This window comes from Zalophus californianus, chromosome 4 (genome assembly GCF_009762305.2).
Source record: "Zalophus californianus isolate mZalCal1 chromosome 4, mZalCal1.pri.v2, whole genome shotgun sequence".
Lineage (NCBI taxonomy): Eukaryota > Metazoa > Chordata > Mammalia > Carnivora > Otariidae > Zalophus > Zalophus californianus.
The window spans coordinates 179,746,211-179,773,787 of NC_045598.1; the positions used below are offsets into that span (position 1 = coordinate 179,746,211).

General features: G+C 45.2%; 1 protein-coding gene across 5 annotated transcripts in view; it reads right to left on the minus strand.

Moving 5' to 3' along the window:
• The window catches only part of ASAP1 (ArfGAP with SH3 domain, ankyrin repeat and PH domain 1), a 344,245-nt gene that overhangs the window by 51,184 nt on the left and 265,484 nt on the right, over positions 1 to 27,577 (minus strand). For 3 of the 5 annotated variants that reach the window (XM_027597676.2, XM_027597667.2, XM_027597684.2), the window contains 4 exons: positions 24,711 to 24,811; positions 19,570 to 19,639; positions 4,095 to 4,182; positions 2,022 to 2,070 (listed from right to left, as the gene is read on the minus strand). In XM_027597676.2, coding sequence (XP_027453477.1) covers positions 2,022 to 2,070; positions 4,095 to 4,182; positions 19,570 to 19,639; positions 24,711 to 24,811 — 308 coding nt within the window. Of the gene's footprint in view, positions 1 to 2,021; positions 2,071 to 4,094; positions 4,183 to 19,569; positions 19,640 to 24,710; positions 24,812 to 25,577; positions 25,587 to 27,577 lie in introns of all 5 variants that reach the window. The other 2 variants (XM_027597647.2, XM_027597658.2) reach the window with 1 other exon arrangement.

Genomic DNA, 27,577 nt, shown 5'->3' on the forward strand with positions numbered 1-27,577 from the left:
CCAAGTGATATGAACCAAGTCAAGGCAAACATAATGGTCTGGACTCTTCAACCGTCCCCTCCGAGTTCCTGTCCTGCAACCCATGGACTCTCATCACACAGCTGAATATTTTATGGCATCAGCGTGATGAATTGGAAATAGCACAACCGAGTGGGCATGAGGGCCAATGTTTCAATCACATATCTACGATTTCGTGTTGAGGTCAAAACAAGTCCCTTAACCTCACTTAGTTTGTTTAATCATCTGCAAAATGGGCATAAGTAAGCCAACCTTGTGACTGACATGATTGGAGAGATGGTAAGTGAGCCCCTGCTGGCTCACAGCGAGCACCAATACTGAGGGCAATGAGACCCACTGTACTCTGAAGGATGTCCTTCCCTAACCTGACCGTAAGACCCTGGGGCTCCCGGGACTGTGACCATGGGCACACTGCCTCTCAGCGTCCTCGTTTTCAAACTAGAAATAACAGCCTCTGCTGACATGCATTAAGCATCGTATGATCTCACTAAGTACTACCTCTCTGAGTCTGAGGGTGGAAGGCCAGTCCTCCTGACCTCTCCTGTTCTTCTTTCTTCTCCAGCCACTCTCCAGGTGGCCAGCCCCAGATCAGTAACATCTAGCCATCAGTTGCCTCCCTTTTATTCCTCCCTGCTGCTTCCAGGCACCCAGAGTGCAGAGTATTTATAACCTTCCTGCACCTCCCTGAGCCGGCTCGGGCTGCTTCCTTTCCTCTTGGAAGTCATCTCTGAGCACCACTCCCGAGAACCAGCCCAGAGGGTGTGTGCCCCTGTGGGTTCCCACAGCACACTGCGTGCTCTCTCTGTCCCTGCACTCTGCCTGCTGCCTTCTCCTCCAGCACAGACCAAGTTTCTTCAGAGCAGGGGCTCCCTCTAACTTAGCCTTGTATTCTCCGTGCTTTGCACAGTTCTCAGCTTGGAATCGGTGTTCACTAAACCTTCAGATGAATGAATGGGTCAAAGACTTTTCTCCCTTTCCTTCACCTCTCTTATCTTCTCTCTCAGCAAACCCCCCACCCTTTTTGCTTTGTGTCTCCCAACTGTGCATCTTTTCGACCCATTCTTTATTCTCTTTTTGACCCTTTAGGGAAAAGAGTGGAATTCTCCAGAGGAGGAGGAGAGAGGGGAAAGAAGAGGGAGAGAGAAAAGGGGCGAGTATAAGGTGAAAGGGAGTGGACAGAACTCGGTGACTCTCCAGAAATCAGTAAGGAAGGAAAGTAACACTTACTGTGCGTCACTGACGGGACAGGGGTTTGAAAATGCGAAGGCTACAAAAAGGTTTAACTACCAGCTTTAACACAAACATCCTCCCTCCCAAGCAGCTAAGGATGTAATGGTCCCACACTGCCTGGCAGGCTACAGGAAGGAAGAGGCAATGCAGATGGCCCAGGACCGGGGATAACATGAAGAAAGGGGGTGGGGAGCCGCCTGAGGCCACGCGCCTGGTCAGGTGAGGTAGGCGCATCCCACCCAGGAGTGTGGGACACCAAAGCCAGTTCTCCCCCCTACTCTGAGCTCCTGAGCCATGCTCAACCACAGGAGGCACCTGCCCATACTGTTCTTCAGGGCCAGGCTCTCCTCTCCCCTCGCAGTTAACAGCCAAGCATCCAGGCAGATGGGCTCAATACCAGGTAAGCCCCTCCTCAGGGCAGGAGATGCGATTAAAGGTGAGTAAGGCACAGTCCTTGCTTTCCAGAGCTCTCAGTCTTTAGAGGGCTCAGACCAAACGAGAGGATCATCGAGGAGAGTGAGGAGGCCCGGGGGTAACAGGAAGGAGCAGAGCCCCTGGATGGTGAGGCTTGAGCTGAATCTTGGAAGGAGGTATCAGGGTTTACTGAGCACCCGGACAGAGAGAGGAGTAACACGTGAAGGTCCAGAGGTGAGGCAGCAGCATGTGGAACCCGCAGGAGAGGCTCTCAGTAACAAAAAGGAAATTTTAAGGTATGTTGTACAGGAGAGAGTGCCTTTTCAGTTCCAGACATTGTGCTGTCAAAAACAACTTACGCTACATAATCCTGCTCATCTTCTGCCTGAAAGTGATATGTCCTGTTATCTGAAATACAAAGAAGAAAACAAGGGAAACTTTAGAAAGCAGAACACCTTCAGCTATAATGTAAATTATGAAAGTTTCTGGAAAAAAAAACACAGCAAAAGTTAAGATTTTTAATATTATCTTATTTTTATACCATTTTGATTTAGCAGTTACACCATTCACTTTGTCAATATTGTTTTTCTGAAGTGCAAGAGAAATACAATAAAATATAGGCAAATACCAAACATCTGGCACTTCTTTTGAAAAAAAGATGGAAAGGGGGTAGAGCCTATGGGATCAAAGTGGATGTCTCCACCAACTGGAGACTACCAGCTGGCAGTTCGGTATGTTATTTTTTCATTTTCAATGTGCCTTTTTATTGTGTTACCTTTAAAAAATTACTTTTCTGAAATGATTCGCTCAGGGGAATCAGGGAGCAGCTCACAGGGCAGCTCCACCAAGTAGGCATATGCTGCCCCAGGCTGCTCACTGGCTGAATCAGGCTTCAGGGAGGAAGGGCTTCGAACATGCTCAAGGTTCACCTTCAAGCTGCCCCCAGGTCAGGAGGGAACAGCCTAACGTGGAGAGTTTGGGTAGCTGTACATAAGGGAGGCTCTTTCTTAAAATTCAGGATTTGCTAGAATGTTTCAACATATTCAGGTCAAACTAACCAAACACTACATGATTACTCCAGGTCAGGTACTCACACCCCTCATCTCCTCGAGAGAATGTTTGTCCAAGAACAGGCCATGCATAGTAGAGCCCAAGAGCCTTGGCTGAATCCAATCCTTGGTTTACTGCTGTATGACCTTGGGTAATTCACTGAATGTCTCTGAGCCTCAGTTTTCTCTTCCATGAAATAGGAAACCGATAAGGCTTTTGTGAGGAGTGGCCATAATGTATATAAAGCACCTAGTACGTATTAGTTGCTCAATGAGTAATGACAGTTATTAATAACCTACGGGCTCTCACTTCTAGGAGTTTTAGCTTTTTGGAGTCCTAACTCCTAACTTTTTGTACTTCTTTCTCATCAGTAACCTAGGAAATTTCTTGGTTATAAAAATCATGGGGACTCTGAACTTTAACAGATGCTGCATAATCCAGGTTGGACTCCATCTAAGGGGTCTCACGACAGATTCGGTCCTTTGGGTTGAAACTGTTTTGGGGCTTCCATTCACACAACTACATCAGAAGGACTGCAAGGGGCAGGAGAGTACTCTATGATCTGCACACAGATCATGCACTTAAGCTGTTGGACAGCCCCACGGGGCTCTAGAGAGAAGGACGAATGCTGAAGGTTAACGTGCAGGATTTCAGAATATAGGTGAGTCATTTTATTGGCATTACCATCCTCATCGTTGATAAAGAGGTGTCCCTTCAGCTACCGGGGTCCATAAGTGCCCCCTTGGGACCAGTGTAAGTACAGTAGTCAGTCTAGAGGAAAACCATCTTCCCCCACTCTCCGAAGACCATGAGGATACAGGCCATAGATTGAGGGATGGGAGGGTCATTAGGTGTCCTCATCACAAGAGAAAAGCACAGGAGGACCCATGGCTTAGAGTGATGGGATGCAGTGTCTTCCATTCGTGAAGCAAGATGATTTTTAAGAGCCCTGTTTTGCAAGGACAAAACTCTGGGCATGGTTATAACTCTTGTATGCTTATGTGGCGCAGCTGCATGCTCAAGTCTGCGCCAGAGATTCTTAACCACAGGTACACATCAGAATCACCTGGGGCTTCTTAAAAAATATTTGTCTGGGCTTCACAGCAAAGACTGTGATTCAGCAGCTCTAAGAGAGAAAAAGGAATGTATGTACAAAAATCTCTCCAAGGGGATAAAGCTCTGGGCTCATGGTCAAGAACTGGTCTAGTTTAATGTACGCATCTCGATTCGATTCTACTGCGGGTGGGATCTGACCCTGTTCTGCCTTCCCCCTGCGGGTGGGGCTCACTGTAAACGAAGAGGTCTGCTGCTTCCACGCCCAGAGATGGAGATGCACAGGGTCAGAAGCCACAGCAACCGACCGGGAGAGAGAGAGGACTCACGTGATATCAGGTCAAAGGACTTCTTGTCCTCCGCATTGGGTTTCACCTGGCAGGTGAGAAGGTTCAACTTAGCGGGTTGCCTGTTAGACTAGAAGAGAAAATGAGGGAGTTTATACGGTGCACTGTCCCCTCACTTGCAGGGTCAACGCCCCGTGGGGCTGGGGCGCAGTCTCGTGTGGCACCTGCGATGGAGTCTCATCTACCCCAGTAGAATTCAGCAGCTTGTTAAACAAGGACAAAAATCGTACACATGCTTTTTAACTGTACATAAACATCCCAGTGATTAATCAGAATGGAACCAAGATAATCCACCTCACTGGCACTGAAGAGTGGGCACGCTCAATGGAAACACACCTCTCTCAGCTTCCACACACCCGAGCATGAACAGTTGGCGCTCTCCATTCTGTATCTTACAGTGAAATGTAGCTGACTCAAAATGACCCGAGTAATCAATCGGCCCAAACGCGATGCCTCAGGGATCCACAGATTTTGGTGGTAATGCAAAATTTAGTTCCTCTCTCAAATGTGCAAAGACAATTGACCTGTGAGACACTGCTTAATGAGACACTGCTTAATTAGCCCCAAAATCTGGAGAAAGGGAAAATATAGTAAGGATTTCATGTCATTTATCATCAGCAAATCTCTCGGTCACACATATAATTCATTCAGGCCCTGCAGGATTTAGATAGGCATGCTAATTTAGGCTTTGCCTACATGGAGTCTTGCCACAGAATCACTCTGGTCAAAACTCTTCCTTGTCTACTGCCTATATTTGTCCAAGGTCACATGTTGGCCAGTGGCTGATGCCAGCATGCCTGCTTCGTGCAGGAACTGGCCAAGGCGTGAAATGTCTGCATGCCCAGGCTGGGCTTCACTTGAACACAAGCCTGCTGAAGGAAGCAGTGGAACGCTCCAGTCCTATATTCTTGCCTCAACCGATAGGTGTGATTCTGAAAATCCCCATGCCAAGACCATTTACATCCAAGGGACTTACGTTTTAGGGGAAAACGAGGGGGAGAGGGTAGGAAAAGGTCACACATCAATGACCCAATCAAAGCCCCGAACAACAGGGATAGCACGTGATCAAGACAATTTCAACGGCACGTTGCACCTCTTACTCTCCATAATGGACACTGGGCAATTAAATTGTTTACCTTCCTGTGCTTGCTAAACCGTTTTTGAGATCCTCCTCCCTCTGTGATTTCAATGAGATTAGACCCAGAAAACAATGCCTCTTGTCCCGAATCTGTTCCAAAGCAAGCTGTCTGAGGGAGGAAGTGAGAGACCCCAAGGGACTTCATGTTTACAGCACGGACGTTTGACTCAGGCATGGACACTGGCCTCGAAGTCTCTTGCAGGACAGTTCTGCCTAAGAGGAACGAGCCCCTGGGAGAGGAGTCCTGCACTACAGAACTGGCTGCCAAGCCCAGAAGGAGGAGGCGGGAGTTTGTAGGCCTTGCAAGTTGTTCTGAGAATGGACCTGGAGTTTGGTTTGCTACAGGCCTCAGGCTCCAAAACCCACAGTTGCAGCCACAACTAGGACCCGCCCCTGCCCCCCCCGCCCCCCGAAAGGAAACTGTCTTACAGCTCATCCTTCTGGATGCTGGTAAGTTGGCTGCATTACCATACGAAGGACAATCACCTCGGACAGCCTGAACAGGTAGCAATCCCAGATCCCAGTTCACCGTGAGACTCTCCACAGAATACTGTATTCCAGTTTGGCATCCACATTTAAAGAAGAATGGAGAAAAGCTTAGGAAAGATCAGGAGATGATTAAAGGAGTGGAAAATGGGCACTTTGAAGACCAGCTGAAGGCACTATTTAGTTCTGAGGAAAGAAGACTAGGAGTGATTTAATAACCATCCTTGAGAACATGAAAGGTGGTTATGGGGGAAGGCGGGACAGCTGTTTTCCATTTGCACAAATGAAGAAGAAATACGCTCAAATCGTAGATCTGAGCCAGACAGAAGGAAGAACTTCCCGTGCTTCAGATGATTACACATAATAAGAGGTTTCAGGTTTCTTACCCTAAGTCCAGGAATCTCTTGGAAAAACTTAAGAATTTTTTAAAAAATTTATTTATATGACACAGAGAGGAGAGAGAGCACAAGCAGGGGGAGCAGCAGAGGGAGAGGGAGAAGCAGGCTCTCCGCTGAGCTGGGAGCCTGATACGGGGGCTCGATCCCAGGATGCTGAGATCATGACCTGAGCCGAAGGCAGACGCTTAACTGACTGAGCCACCCAGGTGCCCCAAAACTTAAGAATTTTTTAGACACTGTTCACGTTTGAATGTAGCAGAGGATTCACTGGATGATTTTTTTTCTCCCCAAATCCACGTTACTCCAGTGTTTCTGAATAACCTCACCAACAGATACAATCAAGGAACAGATACAACATTTTCAGAAAGAAAAAAAATACTTAGTATTAACTGTATTCAGAAAAGTTAAACAGCACCATTCACCTCTCATTTCTAAGCATGGACTACCTCAGAGTATACATTACCAGAAAGCTTCTGATGATAAGGGTCCTAAACGGTTGGCCACAACTCCAATCATGATGACATAGGATACTTATTCCCTTGGTATTCTGTCAAGCCTACTGGTCTGACATTTGCCACGTCAACACACACTGCATTTGACACAGGTGCATCTTGCCTACATATAGTGATCTTCCCCCAAATGCCAGTGAGACACCTGGCAAATGACCTATCACGCCAAGTGTGAGTTTGAGGAGCGAAGAACACAATTTCTGACTGCTAAAGCAGCCAATGTGGCCAGTACCGAGCCCACAAATGCCAGAACAGAGTGGTATGCTCAACCAAAGTCCTCGGACCAAGGCCCAGAAGGCTCAGGAATCACTGGAGTAATACTAGAAACCCAGATTTGTATAACTTACCAAAATTTCAAAGCACTTTCTCAACATTTAGTACTAATTTATAGGTATATTGAATAAAGAAGGTATAATCTTCCTGGCATTTTGGCAGGCGAAAATCAAAGTAAGACTGAGTGACTTGCCCTGGGCTACATCTCTGTGTACAGTTGAGGAAATGCTTTCATATTGTTTAAGTAAAGGAAAGAAAAAAGGCAATGAAAGCATGTATTTATTGAGTCCTTACTGTTGATGCTTCCGACCAGGCTCAGGATAAAAACCCGTCTGTATGAAGACTCCAAGAACTGCTTCCAGGCTCCTCTGGACCAGCTCCTGCCACTGGGCCTGCAGCTCCCCCTGCTGGGCGGTGACGAGCCCAGGCCTCCCTCCCTCCTGTGGTTCACACCCCCTGCGGCCCTTCCTACAGCTGCAGGCTCTCTTCCTCCCTCTCTTCAGGTCTCTCAAAATCAGTACCTCCTCAGAGATGGCCTGACCACCCTCCAGCGACTTTCCATCCCTTTTACACCTGCTCTGTTGTCTTCCTGGCTCTTATTACTCATTTCCTTCTCCTTTCTTCCCGCTAAGGGCACACACTTCTCTGTTCACTAAAATGGGCTTGGCATCATACAGCAGGCGCTCAATAAATGTTTTATGAAATGAATGAAAGCATTCCAGTTGCCTTACATACACCATCTGATGTACTAGCACCTGTGAGGGAAGTCATTTTAGTTTCTTATCCTAAGTGAGATGAAGAGGCAGAGGCGCAGAGAGGTTAACTAATGTCCCTAAAATCTCCCAGTAAGGAGACGGCAGAGCCTGGAGCAGAACCCAGGTCTGAGTGGACCAAAGTCCCACTCCTCCTCCTGCTTCCACCGTGCGGCACAGTCTCAGGAAGCAGCCAGAAGCCCTAGCACATGACAGAACATCTCCTTCTGAGAAGAGTAAGGGTAGAAACAGAGAGCCAGGATGCCCAAGATTCACTTCTACTTTCATGTCTTCTCAGGTCATTTGATTTTCTCCCAGTTACTTTTGTTAAGTGATGAGAAATTTTAGAAACCTATTTGAAATACCTGTTTACTTATTTATTTAGCTAAATAGGAAGCCTCTGCAACATCCCAAGCACATATGGAAAGCACTCTGTGCCACCAAGCAGCTACGGGAAACAGACCGAGGCACGGACCTAGAATGTGTGCTGCCTGACCAGGGTGTGGCCCACAGAGGCAGCCTCAGCCCTGGCGAGGACCCGGAGGGGGAATCTGAACAAGGTGGGGGTGGGGTGGGTGGGAACAGGAGCAAGCGAATGCAGCTGGGGGTAAGAGAAGACCAGTGCAGCAGTGATGCCCAGGGGAAGGGGAGTGCGGGGGGAACTGCCTGTCGGGCTAAGGGGCTCGCACTCCCACCCCAGTGGCTCTGGCAATCTAGTGAAGGGTCTGTCTGAGCAGTGAGCACACTGATGTGCATTCAGGGGGGTGCCTGGGGGAGACGGCTGAGACTGCAAAACTGATGAGCAATGATGGGGGCCTGAATCAAAGTTACAGTCATGGTACTGCGGGCAGGGGACTCAAGATGCTGCCAAAAAAGTGAGACTTTTAATTAATGATTCCAAAAGTGACCTCTATATAGAATATGCATCACTCAGTCCAGGCACCTGGATGGTGAATGGAGGGAAGGTTGCCTGTGCCTGTGGGGTCTGCTTTGAAGCAGCATCTTTCAATAGCTACAGGTGCTTCTATTCCAAATACAGGTCTGACGGGTTTCAAAACTGAACGTTTTATGGCTCTGTTCCCTGAAACTCTGAGACGTGTCCTCTTACAGATTTCACTTTTCATTACAAGAACGATATTGACTGAAGAAACACTAGGGGACACAGACAGTGCAAAGAAGAAACTGAACACTACCTGGTAATTTCACTTTTATACCCAGACGTTGTTAATACACTGACTTTAACAAGATGTGTGTGTTTGTGTGTGTGAGAGAGGGAGAGAGAGAGAGAGAAGTCTGTTTTAAAAATCACGGGTCAGTTCAAGTTGCATATATTGTTTTGCAAACTGCTTTTTTTTTCAATGAACAATATACACAGATGTGTTCATTTTACACACACACACACGGCAAGACCACCCTCGAGCTTTTCATTTTTGAAAATGTTCCAAGTAGGGAAGCTCTGAACACGTTCCATGAGCAGAAGTGATGAAGATATTATCCCTCTGACATAATGCTCTGCCACTCAAAATAGAAAATGCTGTTCAGCTAGGAAAATCATCAGACACGTAAGTAGAAATGCATGTAGAAACGGAATGAGTCAACTCTGATTAACGTTTCTGCGTCTCCGGGAAGAAAACAAACACCACACATTTGTCCTCAAACAGCTCAGTGTGCACCACGGTGAAATGTTTTTGCTGGAAGTGTGAAGTTGTTAGTGCAGGCATATTTCTCTGTTAGCAGGAAACAGCTGCTACTGGAATTAGTATCCAGGAATGAAATTATTTCCCTCCATCATCCTACTGAATGGCCCTGCTTCACAAACAAGAAGTGAACATCATTATTTACTTGGGGGATAAGCCTGACCCCGCCAGGCTGAGGCCGTTTTGTGGAAAGAGGTAAAAATAATAAAGCTCCCTTCACTTTCTCTGCTAATACTTGGTAACAAGGCTGTTCTGATCATTATGGTCATTTCAAACTTTTTGTTCTCTCAGTATTTATTTAGACACCTACTCTGCCCTAGAGGGACACATATATTTGGCATGCAGTCAATAACCACAATCACCCTCCAGCAAGATGTTAGGTACATAATGAATACCTACCACCTTGCAGAGAGATCATATCTCTAATATTTTAGTACATTAAAACTACTGCTTTTTGGAAAGTATTTCGGTTTATTTGGGGGCAAGGTAACAGTATTCATTTACTGGGCACCTAATAAACTGCTAGGTACTTTAGTAAATTTTATTATGCAATTCTTGCAATAACCCCAATAGCTGGGTACTGTTATGTACCCATTTCACAGATGAGGAAACCGAGGGTCAGGAAGGCAAAAGTAAATTGACCAATGTTTTACAGAAAGTAAAAAGCAAAGCTGAGATTTGAACAAATTCCTTCCCAGAGCCTTTCCCATTTATCAAGCTGTTCCCTTGTCAAGGCAAGCCCTTGGGACATTTACATAGTAAGTAAAAACATCTTTCTTGCTTTGTTCTTCCTATCCTGGAATGGCCAGTTCTCTTGCTTCCCTCCAAATCACTTAATACTTCTGTTGAGAAATCCTGCCCATTCTGGACATATTCCACGTTCCAAAATTACTATCTTGTGGCTACAATGAAAGCTCTCCTCCCCTTTAGTGGTCCTTCATATAGCTTAGGGGAGGAGGTGATAATCTAACTAGTAATTACCGAAGTACTTCATTCTAGAGTGTGAATGATTTAACCATCCCAACCATTTACACCACAGTACTCATTTCCAGTTGGCAGAATATATGTGTGAGAAAGATATATTTGAATATGCAGATATTCTTTTTTTCTACCAAAATTTATTTATCTGAGAGAAAGAGAAAGAGAATGAGCAGGGAGAGGGACAGGGGGAGAGGGAGAAGCAGACTCCCCACTGAGCAGGGAGCCCAACGTGGGACTCAATCCCAGGACCCTGGGATCATGACCTGAGCTGAAAGCAGACTCTTAACTGCTTAACCTACTGAGCCACCCAGGTCCCCTGTGAATATGCAGATATTCTTAAAAGTCTCTTACTGCGGTAGTAACTCTTCATTTTACTTTTGAAAGCATGTGTTATAATGTAAATTAAAAAAAAAAAAGAGTTTATCCAGGCTTCTGAGAAGAAGTGGGGCTGATGTTATTGTTACTGCAAATGACAAACATGCGGGACATTACTCCATTTACTAATTTCTACAAGTGTCTCCTACTTGCCAGATACAGAATTTGGGCCAGCAAAAAACTTAAATTTTTAAATTTTTATTAGTTTTTAAAATTTATTTTAGAGAGCAAGCGAGCGAGTGGGAGAAGGGGCAGAGGGAGAGGGAGAACCTCAAGCACACTCCCCACTAAGCGTGGAGCCTGACTTGGGACTCCGTCTCACAACCCTGAGATCAAGACCTGAGCTCAAATCAAGTTGGATGCTCAACCGACTGAGCCACCCAGGTGCCCCATGGGCCAGCACAAGAACTTTTCAACTCTCTGATTTCCCATGTAACCATAGTAACCACTGTAATCCATGCCTTGTTAACCAACCAGAACTTGTAAACCAAAAACCTTTTAAAATAATTCTACAAAATGCAGTAATTTGATGATAAAACATCTAAGCCATAGGCTATATTTTTAAAAAAGTATTCTCATTACATTTTATCAAAAAAAAAATGGGCAGTGAATACCTGAGGCAAACATTTAGAGCAGATTTCTATTGCCCTACATATAAACGGCTGGTAATTAAAATGAGGGCAGTATCAGCGTCTTGACTATTACACAGAACTCGTACCAGATACCGTTCTAAGTGTTTTCACACATATTTACGTGTTTAATCTGCACACCACCCTAAAGTAAGTACCACTTACTATCACCCTCCTTTCACAGATGGCAAAACCAAGGCACAAAAGGGTGAAGTAACTTTGCCTTAAGGTCATGGCTAACAGAATGTTAGGTGAAAGTAAAACGTTTATAAGGACTCCCTTATTTCTTATCCTGGGGAGGGAGGAGTGGGGAGTAACACGTAAACCAACTAATTTCAGACCATAGGTCCTTTGTTTTATACCTTCAAATTTGTAAGACCAGAACTTTCTTTAGTCCTTTTAAGAACCAGTCACATTCACTGCAACCAAACGGGCACACTCGCTGAATCTGTGGGCTCTAAACCAATGAGATTTTACTCCACTCACTTTTCTGCTGGAATTCCAATCACACTGGAAGCACAGAGAATGACCCCTGAGCACTGTGTAGGCTCAGCCCTCACAAGCTGCAAGACCGGTGCTTCTGATCTATAACCTCTTTTACATTTGAATTCAACTTCACCCCCTCTTCTTCACCTAAGAAACCAGTTCTTCGGAGGAGCTCCCTCCAAGCTCCTCACATGAAGCAGATTTATTCGGCAGTTCCTCAAATCCTAGATAGCGTCAGCACCGTGAGGCCCTTGTGCCTCTGGAAGATTCGCCAGAAGGAACTGAGGGTCCGATGCTCGCTGGTTTTTGAAGCCACAATGAGAGACTGCCCCAAATACCTGGTTTTCAGGGGTGCCCGGGTGGCTCAGTTGGTTAAGTGTCTATTGATTTTGGCTCAGGTTGTGATCTCAGGATCGTGAGATCAAGCCCCATCTTGGGCTCCGCACCGGGTGCAGAGCCTGCTTGGGATTCTCTCTCCTTCTACACTCCTCCACCCACCACTCCCTGCTCCTGTGCATGCTCTCTAAAAAAAAAAAAAAAAAAAAAAATACCTGGCTTTCACGGAGCCACACTTTGGGGAAATGAAGCTCCTGCCCATTTGTCTGGAGTAATGCAGTATTTTGTTAATTTACAAAGGCAATTTATTCATACTACAAGGTACATGGTAGAATGGAGAAACAATCCATAATTTTGGAGACAATCTGATATGGCTTTGGGTCTAGGCCCAGCCATCCACTAACAGCCATGCAAGTCTTCTCATCACAAAGAAAGAAAACGATGCCACTTTGCTGTGATAATGAACCAAGGCAATGTCTGGTGCCCCACTTCCAAGTGGCAGGTAGTACAGGCTCTGGAATTCAACTTCTTGGGTTCGAATCTGACTCTAGCACCTGGTGGTTAAGGGGCTTCCAGACTTTTGTCCCTTTGAATGGAGGTGACAGCAACTACCTTGGAAGGGTGTCATAAAAATTAAGTGGGAAAACCTACATAAAGCACCTAGCATGTAGTGCGTGCTCAATAAATGTTAGTTACTATTTTTAGGCTTACTAATGATTTCCGAAATATTTCTTCTAATGGTGTCCACATAGCTGATATATAAACCTCTACTGCTGTCAACTTCTCTCTAGAGTAAAGCAGTATTCCTTGTTAAAATGGAAGCACTTCTGGGAGAGCTACCCATTGAAATCACCCAGGTTCAAATAGAACAGCAAATCCTGTCTGACAGGAGGGTCATGGAGGGTGAACTGGGGGCTGTGGGCCATGGTCGGGGGTGGGGTGGGGATGGGGGAACAGAGAGAGCCCAGGGAAATGTGAAGACACAGAGCATGCAAACGGAGTGGGGGTGAGGGGACGCCAGCCAGACACAGAACAACCCGCGGAGGCGGTCAGAGCTGCTTCCACAAATGCCGGGGACTCAGGTTATGGAGACCTGCCCTCTGTTGATTTTACTGCTTCGTTCCCGAATAGGACCCTCGGCTAGGATAAAGGAGGATGTGGTGAGAATCAGACCCCACACCGGCTGAGTTACAAATGAGGTCTACAAGCCAGCTCACACACTTTGCAAGAGTCCTTGAGATCTGCTGCAGACATCTAAAGACCTCTGTGTAAGAACCCACCCCCTGGTCCCTCCAAATTATAACACTGGCTAATGAAGGAGGGGCTCAGTGGCTCTTCACCCAGGAAGCAATCCTTGGTCTTCACCTCTAGACCAATGAAATTAGAGCCTTTGGGGGTAGAACCTAATGGTTCTACTGTGCTGTCAGGGCTGAGAATCACTGGGTTCATTTAGCCAATTGCAGCCTCTTCCAAGTTCATTTAGATGCAAGCCATAGGAATTTGCATCTGAAATAAACTCTATACTGTTACTGCTAATATATCATCTTGGGATTCAAATACAGTAAAAATTCCTGTTCAATGTATTGGCATTATAAATAACCTGTAAGACATAACCAGATATGGGTGCCCGTCGGTTAAGTGTCTGCCTTCAGCTCAGGTCATGATCCTAGAGTCCTGGGACCGAGTTCCGCATCGGGCTCCCTGCTCAGCGGGGAGTCTGCTTCTCCTTCTCACTCTGTGTTCTTCCTCTCTCTCAAATAAATAAACTCTTAAAGAAAAAAACAAAACAAACGTAACCAGATATATTTCTAAAGATACATTTCACAGAACTTGGATTTGGGAAGTCCTCTAATAAACATTGATGTCTTTGGTTCTGCATTTGTAATGTGGCAGAAGTCCACAGAGATATGCCACAGTGACCCCGAGTTTTGGAAACGGTGGTGCTTATTTTACATGTCCATATAACATCATCTGCACTGGAACAATGGGGTTTCTTCTGCGAGTGACCATGACAATTAGGACTCACCACCAGCGCTGGGTGGGACCTGAGGCTGCATTTTGAACCTAATTTATTGAAGTCAGCTCTGGTCTGTAAAGAAAAGGGAATGGGATGAGGGTGCCCTGTCACAAGGACAGGAGGTTGAGGAGCTGGCTGATCAGGTGAAGAAAAATGGCACCATCTGAAGCTCACGGAGGAGACATAAAACAGAATTACCAGCCAAGTTGGGGGGAGAGCAATTCAAATAGAGAATTACAATGATAGCGGTTCAGGATATCGTTATTTTTTTTAATGGTTCTTGCTTAATTGGAACTTCTGCTATATCAACCATAAGATAGTTTTTAAGTTTCTCCTTGAATGTTTTTTTTTTAAGCACCCAGAATAAATAGATGACAATAGCTTTCAAAGAATGTGTTGTTTAAGCTTCCAAAACACTCTTCAAACAGGGTAAGGAAAGTGATACCATTTCCACACACACTGGCTTCTCTTGGGTTCCCTGAACGTGCTTTCTGGGCTCAGGAGTGGGGACTCTCCTCTTTCCTCTCCTGGCACTGCTCCTCCCTAGCTTTACCGCTATCTGCTAACAAAAGCCTTCCCTGGCCACACAAAGGTAGCTAGCTGCCCCTTCATTTTCTACCCCAGCATCCTGCTCACTTCTCTTCGAGCACTCAGCCCTGGGTCACTCCAAGCTCCAAGAGCTTGGGGCCATTGATTCATCCCTGCTTCTCCAGGTCCTGCTTGGAATCAATGGAATGTTTAATGAGAAATTATACCCATTTTACACTGGATAAAATGGAGGCTCCAAAGGCTTATGTAATGCATCAAGTCCTACAGCTTGTTCAAGGGTTTGAGCCCAGGACTCATGGGCTCCCAAGTTTGTCCTTTGACAACTCAGTGTTGATTCTAATCTCTTGGAAAAAGGAAAATACTCTCTTGCAGTGACAAAGGGGACAAAGACGTGGAATTGGGTGGAATCCAGCATAGCCTCAGAACACCATAAAGGCTGATCACAGAAACCTGTTGTTAAACCTATGGCAAGGAAGGGGGCGCTCCCCTGTGTGGGTTGCCTTGTACATCTGCAGGAATTTGAAAATTTAAGATCTTAAAAAATCAGTTTTCAGATCCAAAGACAAATTCACGGACACTTGTAATACCTTTACGATCAGGGCTCCCTGTTTCCCCCTTCTGGGAAACCGTTTCAGACTTCTTTACTCTAAGACCTTATGGTGATTCAATGATATGAAAGAGCAGAGACTTCAGGGTTTGAAAACTGGTCCAGCTGTTTACGAATTGCAGAACCCTAGGCATGGGATTTAATCTCCCTGGCCCTTTTTCTTCTATACAAAGCAGGTTTACTCAAAAGTATTCATTGAACACTAACTGTATGTCAGGCAGTGTGCTAGGTACTAGGAGATCAAAGATAAACAGTTTCCACCCCATCAGAACTTGCAGACTAGTGCAAAGTAAAGACAGTGACACCTGTCTTGTAGGGCTAGCTTGGCACATGGAGTGCTGGGCATGCTCTAAGTGACCCGTGAACAGTAGTAATCTTTCTCTTTTCAACCTGTTATATGAACTGTAATGTGACACTGAGGTTAATAAATTCAGCAAGTAAGGGTTTTTGAAAAACAAAACTTCTATTTTTGACATTAATTTTTCAGCATTATTACAAGTAATACTCCAACTATAATTCTTATATATTCTTTGATAATTTATTATTTTCATTATATACTACAATGCTGAAGGTAAAAAGGGCAAGCAAACAATTCTATAGAAATTTATTTATGATAGTTTAGGGGCTTGAATAAACTACCTTTTTTTTTTTTTAAGATTTTATTTATTTATTTGACAAAGAGAGAGAAAGAGCACAAGCAGGGGGAGCAGCAGACAGAGGGAGAGGGAGAAGCAGGCTTCCTGCTGAGCAGGGAGCCTGATGCGGGGCTCGATCCCAGGACCGGTCCTGGGATCATGACCTGAGCCGAAGGCAGACGCTTAACTGACTGAGCCACCCAGGTGCTCTGATATAAACAACTTTATCCTGAAACTTTGAGGCTGGTTGAAATGTTTGCCAGAGCTTTCTTAGAATTGGTATTTTGAAATTAAAACATTTTATACCTTGCTCAGAACACACTAGATGGCCCATAAATGGAAGCCACTACCCCAATAGCGAATTCAGAGATTCTCACTGAATCTGATCTCCATAGTGATGTATTACTTTGAATAGTAAATAAAAAAAATATAGGTCTTTCAACAGACACATGTAAAGCAATGAATTTGCAGATGAACTCTTGTAGGGCTGGCTGTCTACCTTGCAGGCATGCAGAGAAATGCATTTCTTCCTAGAACAGTAAGCTGGGGAGGTGCTGGTGAATGCCTGTCACATGGTGACCATTCAACAGTGTTAGCCACCATGATGGTGATGATGGTGGTGGTGAGGACAGTGGTAGTGATGGTGGTGTTGATGGTGACAGTGGTAGTGATGGTGATGGTCGTGGCCACAACGGTGGTGGTGGTGATGACGATGATGGTGGTGGTGATGGTGGTGATGGTGGTGGTGACAGTGGTGACAGTGGTGATGGTGGTGGTGGTGATGGTGGTGGTGATGGTAGTGGTGGTGGTGGTGATGATGATGGTGGTAGCGGTGTGGTGGTTATGATGGTGATGGTAGTGGTGGTGCTGGTGGTGGTGATGGTGGTGATGATGGTGATGGTGGTGATGGTGATGGTGGTGGTGGTGATGGTGGTGATAGTGGTGGTGGTGGTGATGGTAGTGGTGGTGATGAAGGTGGTGATGGTGGTAGTGATGATGGTGAGAATGCCTTTGAAAAGTCAGATGGTGGGACTCTTCACTCTCACAAAGAGAAACACAGGCCTAGAAATAGAGACTGTTCCATTGTCTATCAAGTAGGAGCAATAGAAGCTACATAAAGTGGGTTGTGGTAATGTGCTCAGAACCATGAATGGCCCACTCATGGAGAATGCTCAATAAATGCTAACTATTCCCGTCAGAGTTTCTGATCTTGGATCATGTGACTGGAATTCTTCTGATACAGCTCCCCATTTTTTTTTTTTAAGATTTTATTTATTTATTTGAGAGAGAGAGAATGAGAGATAGAGAGCACGAGAGGGAAGAGGGTCAGAGGGAGAAGCAGACTCCCTGCTGAGCAGGGAGCCCGATGTGGGACTCGATCCCAGGACTCCAGGATCATGACCTGAGCCGAAGGCAGTCGCTTAACCAACTGAGCCACCCAGGCGCCCCATACAGCTCCCCAAGTATTTTAATCACCAACGTAAGGAGCAGAGTACGTCCTGCTTGGCAAGCAAACACTGATCATTAAGCACTCACGGAAGCTTTAAGACTGAAATCCCAGCATTCACCAGGTGTGACGTGGGCACACCACCTCTCTCAGTAACAGCATCTATCCGGTGGGTTGTGGCAACAATTATATATGGTAATACACAGAAAGCACAGTAAGAGCTCACTTAGTGGTAACTAACATTCTTGTGATTGTCAGAACGGTTTCATAAGGTAACTGTGCATGGAATTAAATATGAGCAGGCAAAAGTTATCTCATTTTCCACATATCTGGGATGCCTAGTCCAGCACCTGGAGTGGAAGCTTCATGAAATGTTGCTAAATAAATGAGTAATTGTTAAGACAGCCTCAGAGATAATTACTAACTGATCTAAGTCCGCCTGCAGGATTTCCAGTATCAGATGGGTGGCTTGTCACAACTGGCATGAGAGTTATAAAAATCTCAGTCGGGCCGAGGGAAGCTGAGGACCTCTGAGGAATCACCCCGAGAGTTTTGCAGGGTACAAGGGACAGAGATAATGTAATTGCTCAAGTTCCATAAAGGCCAATAATTGTTAACATGCATAGAATCTTCCAGCAGGAAGGTCTTGGCCACAGGTGTGTACTGACTACCATCACTGTGTCAACGTCTGTGGGGGGGGGGGGACCACAAAGAAAGAAAGATCAACAGAACCTGGTAAATGCCCCTGGAGACCATCTGGTCTAGTAGGATGATGGGGTTCTGCAGGAAGAGAGGCAGAATGGAAGGGGCCTATGGAGTAAGGTCAAACCCAAGTTTGAATTTCCAACTGAGCCACCCAGGCGCCCCCAAGTCTGAATTTCCAACTCTGCCCACTACTAGCCAAGTCATTGGGCTTCTCTGTACTTTAGTTTCTTCATCTGCAAAACGAAGGTCAGATTACCACATGGGTTATAGAAGGGATTAAGTGAAATAAATTTTATGAAGTGCCTGGCAGGAAAAAGTGCTTATTAAGTGGTACTTCTTGCTCAACAGAGGGAAATCTAATCTCAACTGTGAATCATGAAAACCTGCCAATGTAATAAATGCTCATCCTTCGTTTTTACCATCCCGTTAGTAATTAACTGCTTATCATAAGCTCAAAGACATCACTTGGCACAGGATACTGAAATTTACCCAAGCTTCTCTCCAAGTGGGGATTGCTGGGTTTAACTGCATGCCCCTTTGTGGAGACTCTTGGTACACTAAGCTGTTTCCAGTCCCGCCTGATACATTTTCCATTCTAATCTTTGCATCTTTAAGAATAAAAAGTAATTTCTTGCTAGTGTTAAAAGGGCAAAATAGTAATTACGTATTTTATGGTGCATTCCTTGACTACCACCAAGACTGAACCTTTTCTGACAGTATATTAATTCTGCCAATACACGACTTTTAGTTGAAAATGGGTGATTCAAAACATAAAAATTCTAGCTAGACTGTCAATAGCAACTCTGAGTATGCAAGATATATGTGCATATGTAACTGACAATAATCTGAAGAGAAAACAGAACATAAGTGTTATTTTCTGTAACTTCAGTAACTTATTTTTTGCTTTCTATTGAATTGCCTTTATTCCTAAAGAAAGGGGAGTCATAATTGAGGCAATTTTATTATCTCACTGTTTTACTTATATACACTTTCGTTTTTTAACATCATGATGGATTTTCTGAGTAATTTAAATAGTAACAAACAAAAAACACAGAACATGTTGTACACATATTACTTCCTAATTATTATTTCATGCAAAGAACATTCTGTCATCTTTACAATCAGAAAACTAGGTTTTTCAGAACCACCGACAGTTCTTCCAAAAAGACAAGATTATGAGATAAAAGAATTCCTGATTTGGTTTGAGAGAACAAACATGAGACGTTCTGGAGGGGCAAGAGAACGAGACGGACACCACAAGACAAGAGGAGACCAACTCCTTCTGTAAAGGGATATCCCACACTTTCTGACCCAAATCCACACAGTACGCATACCTGGGGGAAATTTCAGTGCTGGTTACATCATGTTTTTGCTTTTTAGTCCACGGGGCCCAAGGGCCTAACAGGTGCACCATGGTAAATGAGCAGACACACTCACCGTGGCGTGTGAGATGGTCAGAATCCCGTTCTTGACGGCACACTTCCTCCTCTGCCACACTTTCCGGAGCCTGAAGAGCAAAATCAAACACAACCTGATGCAGTAGCTGGTTCACTCTGTGACGTGCAATCATATCGTGTTTTGTATGACAATCATTATAAAACAGTAACAACAAAACAACCCCAAACCAAAAAAACCCACAAAACCCAGAACATTTTATTACCCCAGGTGGAAGGTAGTTCAGACTAGCAGGCATATACAAGGATGCTCATTATAGCACTGTTCTTGACAGTGAAGTGGGAAACAACAGAAATCTAAAAGCAGGAGAATGAATACATGCATCAGTTACATTCATGCCATGGCGTATTCTGTAGGAGTTTAAAAGAATCAAGTAAAGAATCAAGTAACTATGTATGTGCTGACATACCCTTCTAAAGCACACTGCTGATTGAAAAAAGCAAGCTGTTTTAAAATAATTCAGGTAAGATCTAGTAATGTTAAAAAATACTCAAAGTATATCACGTATAAAATGGCGCTCTAAATTTTCTATGGGGATATAAATATACGTACACACATACAGAAGAAGATCTGGAAAGAAGCACGGTACCCTGACAAAAGTACCCTGCTCTGGGAAGGAGGCCCAGACCTGTGGCAGGGGTGGTGCTAAAGAGTTTTTAACCATATCTGTGACTCTTCTACAAGAAGGCTGTATTAATCTTTTGCTCCTGTAATTAAAATTAAATCTAATGATGTAATATATGGTGATTAACGTAACAATAAAAAAATAAAAAAAAAATTCAATCTAAAGAAATTAAGAAAGTAACTCAGGATGTCTGCCAGGCGAGGAGGGTGAGGGTACGGCTGCCTCAGGATATACAGAAGGGGGCTCAGGGTCACGGCTCAACATGTTTGGTGACTTGTACACCTCTCCTTGCGGAAGGCTGGCACTTCTCGGAAAAAGCCAAAGAGAACTCATTTCAACTTGGAAGTTTTCTGGTGATGCTCCAGGCACAGGTGAGCCTGTGTGTGGTGGATTCGCACTTGTGTGGGCAGGTACAAATGTACTAGTTAAGAGCATTTTGATGGAGAAACACACGTATAGGGAACAGTGATTCTCTGGCCTAGGAGAAGGCTTCCTGGGGCCCCCAGGTGTCATGGAAACAGACAACATCAGAGGAGGGGGCTCTGGCTTCTCCTGGGCATTTAAAATAATATCGTTGTGTGTTTCCTTTCCCCTCTTAAATGAGTCCTGTAAGAAACCTGCCACAATACGAATTTAAAACCAACTCTGAGCACAGATAATGTTGTCTCCTTGTGTATGTAACTACTAGCAGCACAGTTCACAGTGGGAAATCAGAATCTGATACCATCTGAGCAAAAGTCAATTGAACACGCCATGCTCAAAATGCTGGTATCTTCAGGAGGTAACACAGAACTACCGACTGATAAAGCGCCCTCAAATTACAGCTACATCACTGACTGGGAAATGGCTGACAAGAGAGGACACCTGTCCCATGATCATACCTGCATCTGGCTAATGTAACCAATGCTGTAGGAGTTTTGCAGCCCATCTTAGCCTCATAAAAGCCTGCTGAGACAGGCGAGGCACCCCCTGTACACACTAAAGCCCAAACCAGTGTCATCTTTCTCTAACAACATGTTTCAAAATAGCCACCAATCAGTCAACCTTCAGGATACTGTCCCGACTCAGTTTATTCATTTTATTTAGTAAAATCATTAGTCATCAGTTGGGTTTTTTTTTTTTTTTTTGGTCATTAGTTTTTTTCACGTGTGTATTAAGGAAACACAAAACCAAACACAAAACTGTATTCTTTTGTATTAGTAATAAAGCCAAGGAAAGTTAACACAAAAGCATTAAGCTTTTGGCGAATAGAAATGGCTCATGTGGTGCCCCCAGGTGACCAAACAAACGGGAGCAAAATCAAGTCAATCCCAAGTACAGCCCTATCTCTGTGAACACTCTGAGAGCTTTTATTCCCGAGATTTCTATGAAACAGCCAGGACGCCTGTACTTTACCCTCTCTGTACTGAGAGCTCTAAGGATGCTTGCCTGAAAAGCTCCTGAATGGACATAGCAAGGACTTTTACCACCTGTTCAGACAGTGCCAGAGAGAACAGCACTTACACCATGCTTGGACCTCAGAATTCCAGAAAAGGAACTATCAGAAGGCGGCCTGGTGTAACTAGACAAGTACCAGCTCTGATGGCCGATTCCTCGGGCTTCAATCCCGACACCAGCGCCCACTAGCCACGGGACTTTGTTCATGGTACTGACCTCTTGGAAGCTTGCTTGCCTAATCTGCGTCACGAAGAGAATGATGCCCATCCTCTAGGACTATTTTGAGAACATATATGTAAAATAATTACTCCTTTGCCTCTCGATGAATGCCTTTGGGTCATAAAGCTTTTAAATTACTTACAAAAAATCTGAAGTGGTTTCCAAATTGTGGACATAAATTATTAATCCTGTAGTTTTAATGCTTGTCCTTTAAGTGACAAAGAGTATTTCAGAACTAGGGTCAGAAACTACTAAAGCAACTGATCCTTAGGAGAAAATCATATGACACATCAGTAGTCATGATTAGCAAGTGAGGTTGTCTTCACGTACAAGCATTTCAGTTCTTTCCTCTTCCACGGACAGCAATGACAGGCCTGCCTGGGTTATCATTAGTCACCCTCTGGAGCCCGTGCAATTATGGGAGGCTCGCCCACTGGACTTCCAGCCTCCTTTGCAACAGTGCTTTCCTTATCTCTTCCCAACAGACTGTATGCAAGGTGAGGGTGAGGCCCACGTCTCACAGACCTTTTACCTTCCAGCATCCAGCAGATTGCCTGAAACACTAATAATAGATCAATAAATGTGTGTGGAATGAGTGCATGAAGAACAGACCAGAAGAACGGAGTCAGGTGTGTGAATGTATGCCAGCCGATACCTTGTATCCTCCAAGGGCAACCAACAGCAGCGATGCCCCTTTGGAATATAAAGGGGAGACACCCCGGCTTTAAGTCATAAGACCCAGGTTAGAATTTGGGCTTTCTTACTTACTGGCTGTAGGATCTTAGTCAAATCACTTAATCTCTCTGGATGAGTTGCCTCATCTACAGAAGGTGATGAGAGGTACCTGGCGGCGTCTGGCAGGCACACAACATGTGCTCACAAGGTGATGCTTTCCCTGAACATTTTAGGGTTTGAACAAAACAGTACCTACCCAAAAACTCAGCTGACTTTTCTTCAACAGTTAGGTATTAACCACTTCACTTAGAAACAGTCAATTCTAATGTCAAGAAAATCCTTGTACCTTTAGGCGAGTAGTGTTAAAACTACAGGATTAATAATTTATGTCCACTAGATACCACGCCATTGGGGCTACAATCTGGTCACTGTGTCTGTTAAGAAGAGCCCAGTTTAAAACTGTGATTGGGGTAACTGGTGTGTCTTTTCTTCTTTTATTTTTTGCAGGACTTAATGGTCAACATTCACTGACTTTCTACAAAGAGCCAGGTGCTGTGCTCTGTGCTGGGATGCTTTTCTTTCCTTATGCCCATATCTACAAATCCTGGTGGCCCTACCAGCATTATCCTGACTCTGACCCGTTCTTCCCCCTCTGCAGCTGTTTCCTTGATCCCTGTTCACCTCTGACCTGGTCTCCCACTTCTAGTCTTACGTCCTACACAGCCATTCTCAGCCCGGCAGCCAGAGAGCCTTTCAAATGAGTCCTATTACGGCATTTCTCTGCTTAAAACCCTCCAATGACTCCCATCTCCACTCAGTGGCTTCCAAAGCCCTCCTGGCTTGGTGTCCTGCCCCCTCTCACCTTGTCTCCTATGGCTCCTCACTCAGTCCTAGCTATGCTTAACTCCTGTATCACAAAGGGAAGCACGTTCCTGGCCATCTCTGCAGATCTCTGTAGGTGATCTCCTCACTTCCTGCAAGTCTTTGCTCAAACATCTCCTCACTGAAGTCTTCCCTGACCACCGTGCATGACTGCAAAGACCACCCCTACAGGCCCCGAGTCCCCTGCCCTGCTCTATCTTCCTCCATAGCACTTGTTACCATCTGATCTCCCACATAGTCCCTTCTTTATTGTCTGTCTCCCGACTCAGAACGTAAGCCCTATGAGGCTAAGGACTTCCTTATCTTTCTTGTTCAATGTTATATACCCCAGTGTCTCTAACAGTGCTTGACCTACACTAGAACTCCCAAAAGACATCCACTGGATGCATGAGTAGAATAAGCAAAACTGATAGTGATCAGAAACTTAGGACTATAATTTACAGAAGTTGCAATTTTAACAAAGAAATAAAAAAAGTCTATGTCTTAAAGTCAAGGAGTGCACATCCACAAGCAATCAGAAAACAAGAAGCTTTCTTTCAAGGAGAAGGACAATTAGTAAGGCGAGTAACTAAGATTCTCCTTATGTACTTATTGTGAAGCAGAATCACTGGTGGAGCAACAGAAAGAGACTGGTGTGGCAGGGCCATGGGAGGACGAGGCTGGACAAGGGGCAGGGCTGAGACCCGGTGTGCACTTCAAGCATGGGAACGACCTGACGTGCTTTATGTTTCTTCAAGGCTACTCTGGGCGCTGTGTGGAGATGCAACGGAGGAGAGGGACAGAGAGAGGTTGCTCAGATATTCTGAGGAGCAGTGGCTCCTTCCAGGGCAGGGTAGCAGAAACGTCAAGAAAGGCATCATATCCTGTTGGAAATGAAGAGCTTGTCATGACAGTGGCTGTGATATAAGAGGAAGGAGAGGAGTCGGGGCAGACTCCCAAGGCTGGGTTTGGGCGGCCAAGTGGGCACCCCAGCAGAGAAAAGGGCGGATGAATCGAAGCAGAGAGGTGGGCGAGCATCAAGTTCGCAAGCCACCTGCTCGCTTCACGTCCCACTCGGCACCTGCCTTCCCCAAACGGCAGGCCACAGGTCCTCGGGGCCATTTAGGGACCACAGGGCGGCGACTGCTTCCTGGAAAGAGAGCAGGTTAAAGCAGCTGAGGGAAACCAGGGGGCTCAAGGTCGGAAGCTAGCGCACTGGGAAACCCGGAGGTGTGGGCCAGGTCGCGAGGCCGCTAGCCCCCCGGAAGTGCTGACCGCAGGGACAGCAGGCCGGCCTCGCGCGTACCCGTCGCTCTTCTTCAGCAGGTAGCCCTTCTTCTCGCTGCCGTACTCCTTATTGCCCTGAAGCTGGTGCATGCTGTACCCTCCTTGCCGGCTCTGGGAGTCCTAGAAAGGAGAAGCCACCGATCAGACCGATGCTGGACGTACGTCTCGAGTCCCTGCCTCTATTCTGCCACCGAGCCTCTGTCCACGGGTCTGGGGTGAAGAGAATTACGGAACTCTAGGAGCCCTCAGGTCCTTGCCTGTATTTCGGAGGAACTGGGCAGGGAAACAACCACCAGAGCCACAGGCAAGTCCAAGAACTCCTGTTTCTAGTTTGGAACCCCAGCTCCGCTCCCAACAACTCACTGGTGACAGAGCGGCGTGGGACTGAACCAGGCTGCACGGGTGGCACAGGGAAGGCAGCAAACTCCAAGTGGCTCACAAACAAAGTGCATGCAATGCACTTTGAGCTCTTCCCTTAGGTCCACCTTTTCTCCCTCCACGTATTTTGCTAAAATACCCACAATAAAAAGTGTACCTTGTGAGCGAGGTACTGGGAGCTGTTAGAAATTCTTGGTTTATAACCAACAGGGGCTCCATAAAATAAGCTGTTAAACATGCTTTTAATTAAAAGCGATGCTTCTCTGGCAGTGAGAAGTGTATGATGTGGTAAAAGGGTGACCAGGACCCAAAGAACAAGACAGATGCAAACCAGCTGGAGGCACTCTGCTAATACTTCCCCATCGTTTCTAAAGACTGCATGATCAGATACAGCCATTACACTTTGAAAATGTACGAAATAGACCAACAACAGTGAACTGTAGAATGAGGACATGGGGTTTAGACACAGAAGTAGGACAATACATTCTCACAGAAAGTGTTGACTTACTCTCCTAGACTTCGATCAGGAAGGGCAAAAGCAACAGAGAAAAAAGGCAGAACATTTGAAAACATAGTTAATTTCATTGAGTCATCACGCATGATTTAAGCACTTTTTATAACACAGAGAAAACACCACAGTAAGGATAATTAAAGCCAGAACACACGCCACCTTCGGAATCACATAAACTTCGGGGGATGGGACAATAAAACATCTTTATATTTGTCAAGTTTTATTCAGGTTATTTAAATGAAACCAGAAGAAAACCTGCATGAGGTACACATTTCATCAAGATAAAAATGGGTGACAATCTTCAAAGTGTGTGTTTAGGGAATCAACACCTCAGTGAAACCCAAATTACTTTAGAAAATCTAAAAAGAACCAAAAATTGTAGGATTATTTTTTAGTTTCCCAAGCAAAGAGAACATAACAAAAACATCCAGTTCAGAAGCGACACCTGCAACGTGATGATTAAGAACCAGAAGTGAACTTAGCCACTAGTTATATACTGATGGCCTATGTATGAGATCCCTTTAAGGTCAGGATGGCCTCCCTGTGGCATTCGGGATCCTTCTGGACCAGACAGTAGCAAATGAATGTTAATAATAGCCGAAGGAAGAGCTCTAGGATGGCACATCTTTGTGAGGTTACTCCACGAATGTGATGAGTTCTGTGTTCAAAACCATGTCCTGAACACCCAAATGGTAGGTACTGGGAAGGCACTGAGGACACAGCGGGGCATGGCCCCTGTCCCTGAGGTGGGTGCTCACACACTGACCACGCATCCTTCTGCTCCCTGGTGAAGGTAACAGAGTGCTGAATGCTTGCTCTACCAGGCAAGGAGGCTCACCCTGAAGAGCTTAGACTAGTCATTTCCTTAATCTGAGTCATTTGTCTGTAACTGGCCAGACTCCCTCCAGCTGAAACTGCTAATGGCACCATTTCAATCACCTGGGGAGGGGCAGGAGTGTACTGGGGTTTAGGCGTCTCTTTAGAAATACTTCTACGTATTTACTTTTAATCAGGGCCCACAGCCTTGCACTCATAGTAACTTGAATCCCAAGTCCTCCCTCATGGATGCTTTCAGGCTTTCTGGACAGAGCTATGACTGCAGGACCGTACTACGGATCAGATGGGCAAGGAAGGCAGCCCTCCACCACCCACGCTGCCATGACAGCCCCCAACAAGAGCAGTGACACACATGGTTTTCTTGAAGGAGGCAGCAATGTGTCCACAACGCTAATACAGAACAATCAGGATGGAAAATAAGGTCGGGTGGTGGAGAGCTGAGGCATGGGACGAAACAAGGGGCCGGGATAAATGAAATCCATGGAGCTTTCTGCGTCCTCCCGATGACATCACATGAAAACCACTCAACTCTGGATCTGGAGTCAGGGATCGCTACCATTTCTATACCTCCCCAGAACATTAAAAACAAAATCTGAAATCTCCCTGGATAAAAATTTTATTAAAAGCATAACTGTTCCTTGGAATGCCTTCCATTGAACGAAACTGCTCTTTGTCTGCCCATGTAATCCCTAGGTTGGTCTGAATGCTTTAGAACCATGCAGTTCTAACAGCCTGTTTGCTAATCCTTCAAATAAAACCCAAGTTTTAAAAATAAGAGTACTTTTATCTTTTGTAATGCAAGGATTTTGATGTTAATAACTTATGAAAAATATTACATTCTGTAAATATGCCTCTAACACATTCCTTACACGTATTTATTACTAGCCCACATAAACTTTAAATTCTGAATAACAACCTGAGTGGACCTTGTTTTCCATCAGGCAAATATGCTTTTAAAGGTGAATAAAGTGGCTGATCTCCAGGCTCTGACCTCAGAAGCCTACTCCATTAAGCTGAGCAGGAAGAAAGCAGCACGTTTCAGAAATACAGCACTGACAGCCCTACATTAACTACTGATGAGTTCTATGGCTTTAAAGTAGTCCTAGAAACAATTATTTCTGCACTTTGAGAAATGATGGCCATTCAGCTTGCTTTGCAGG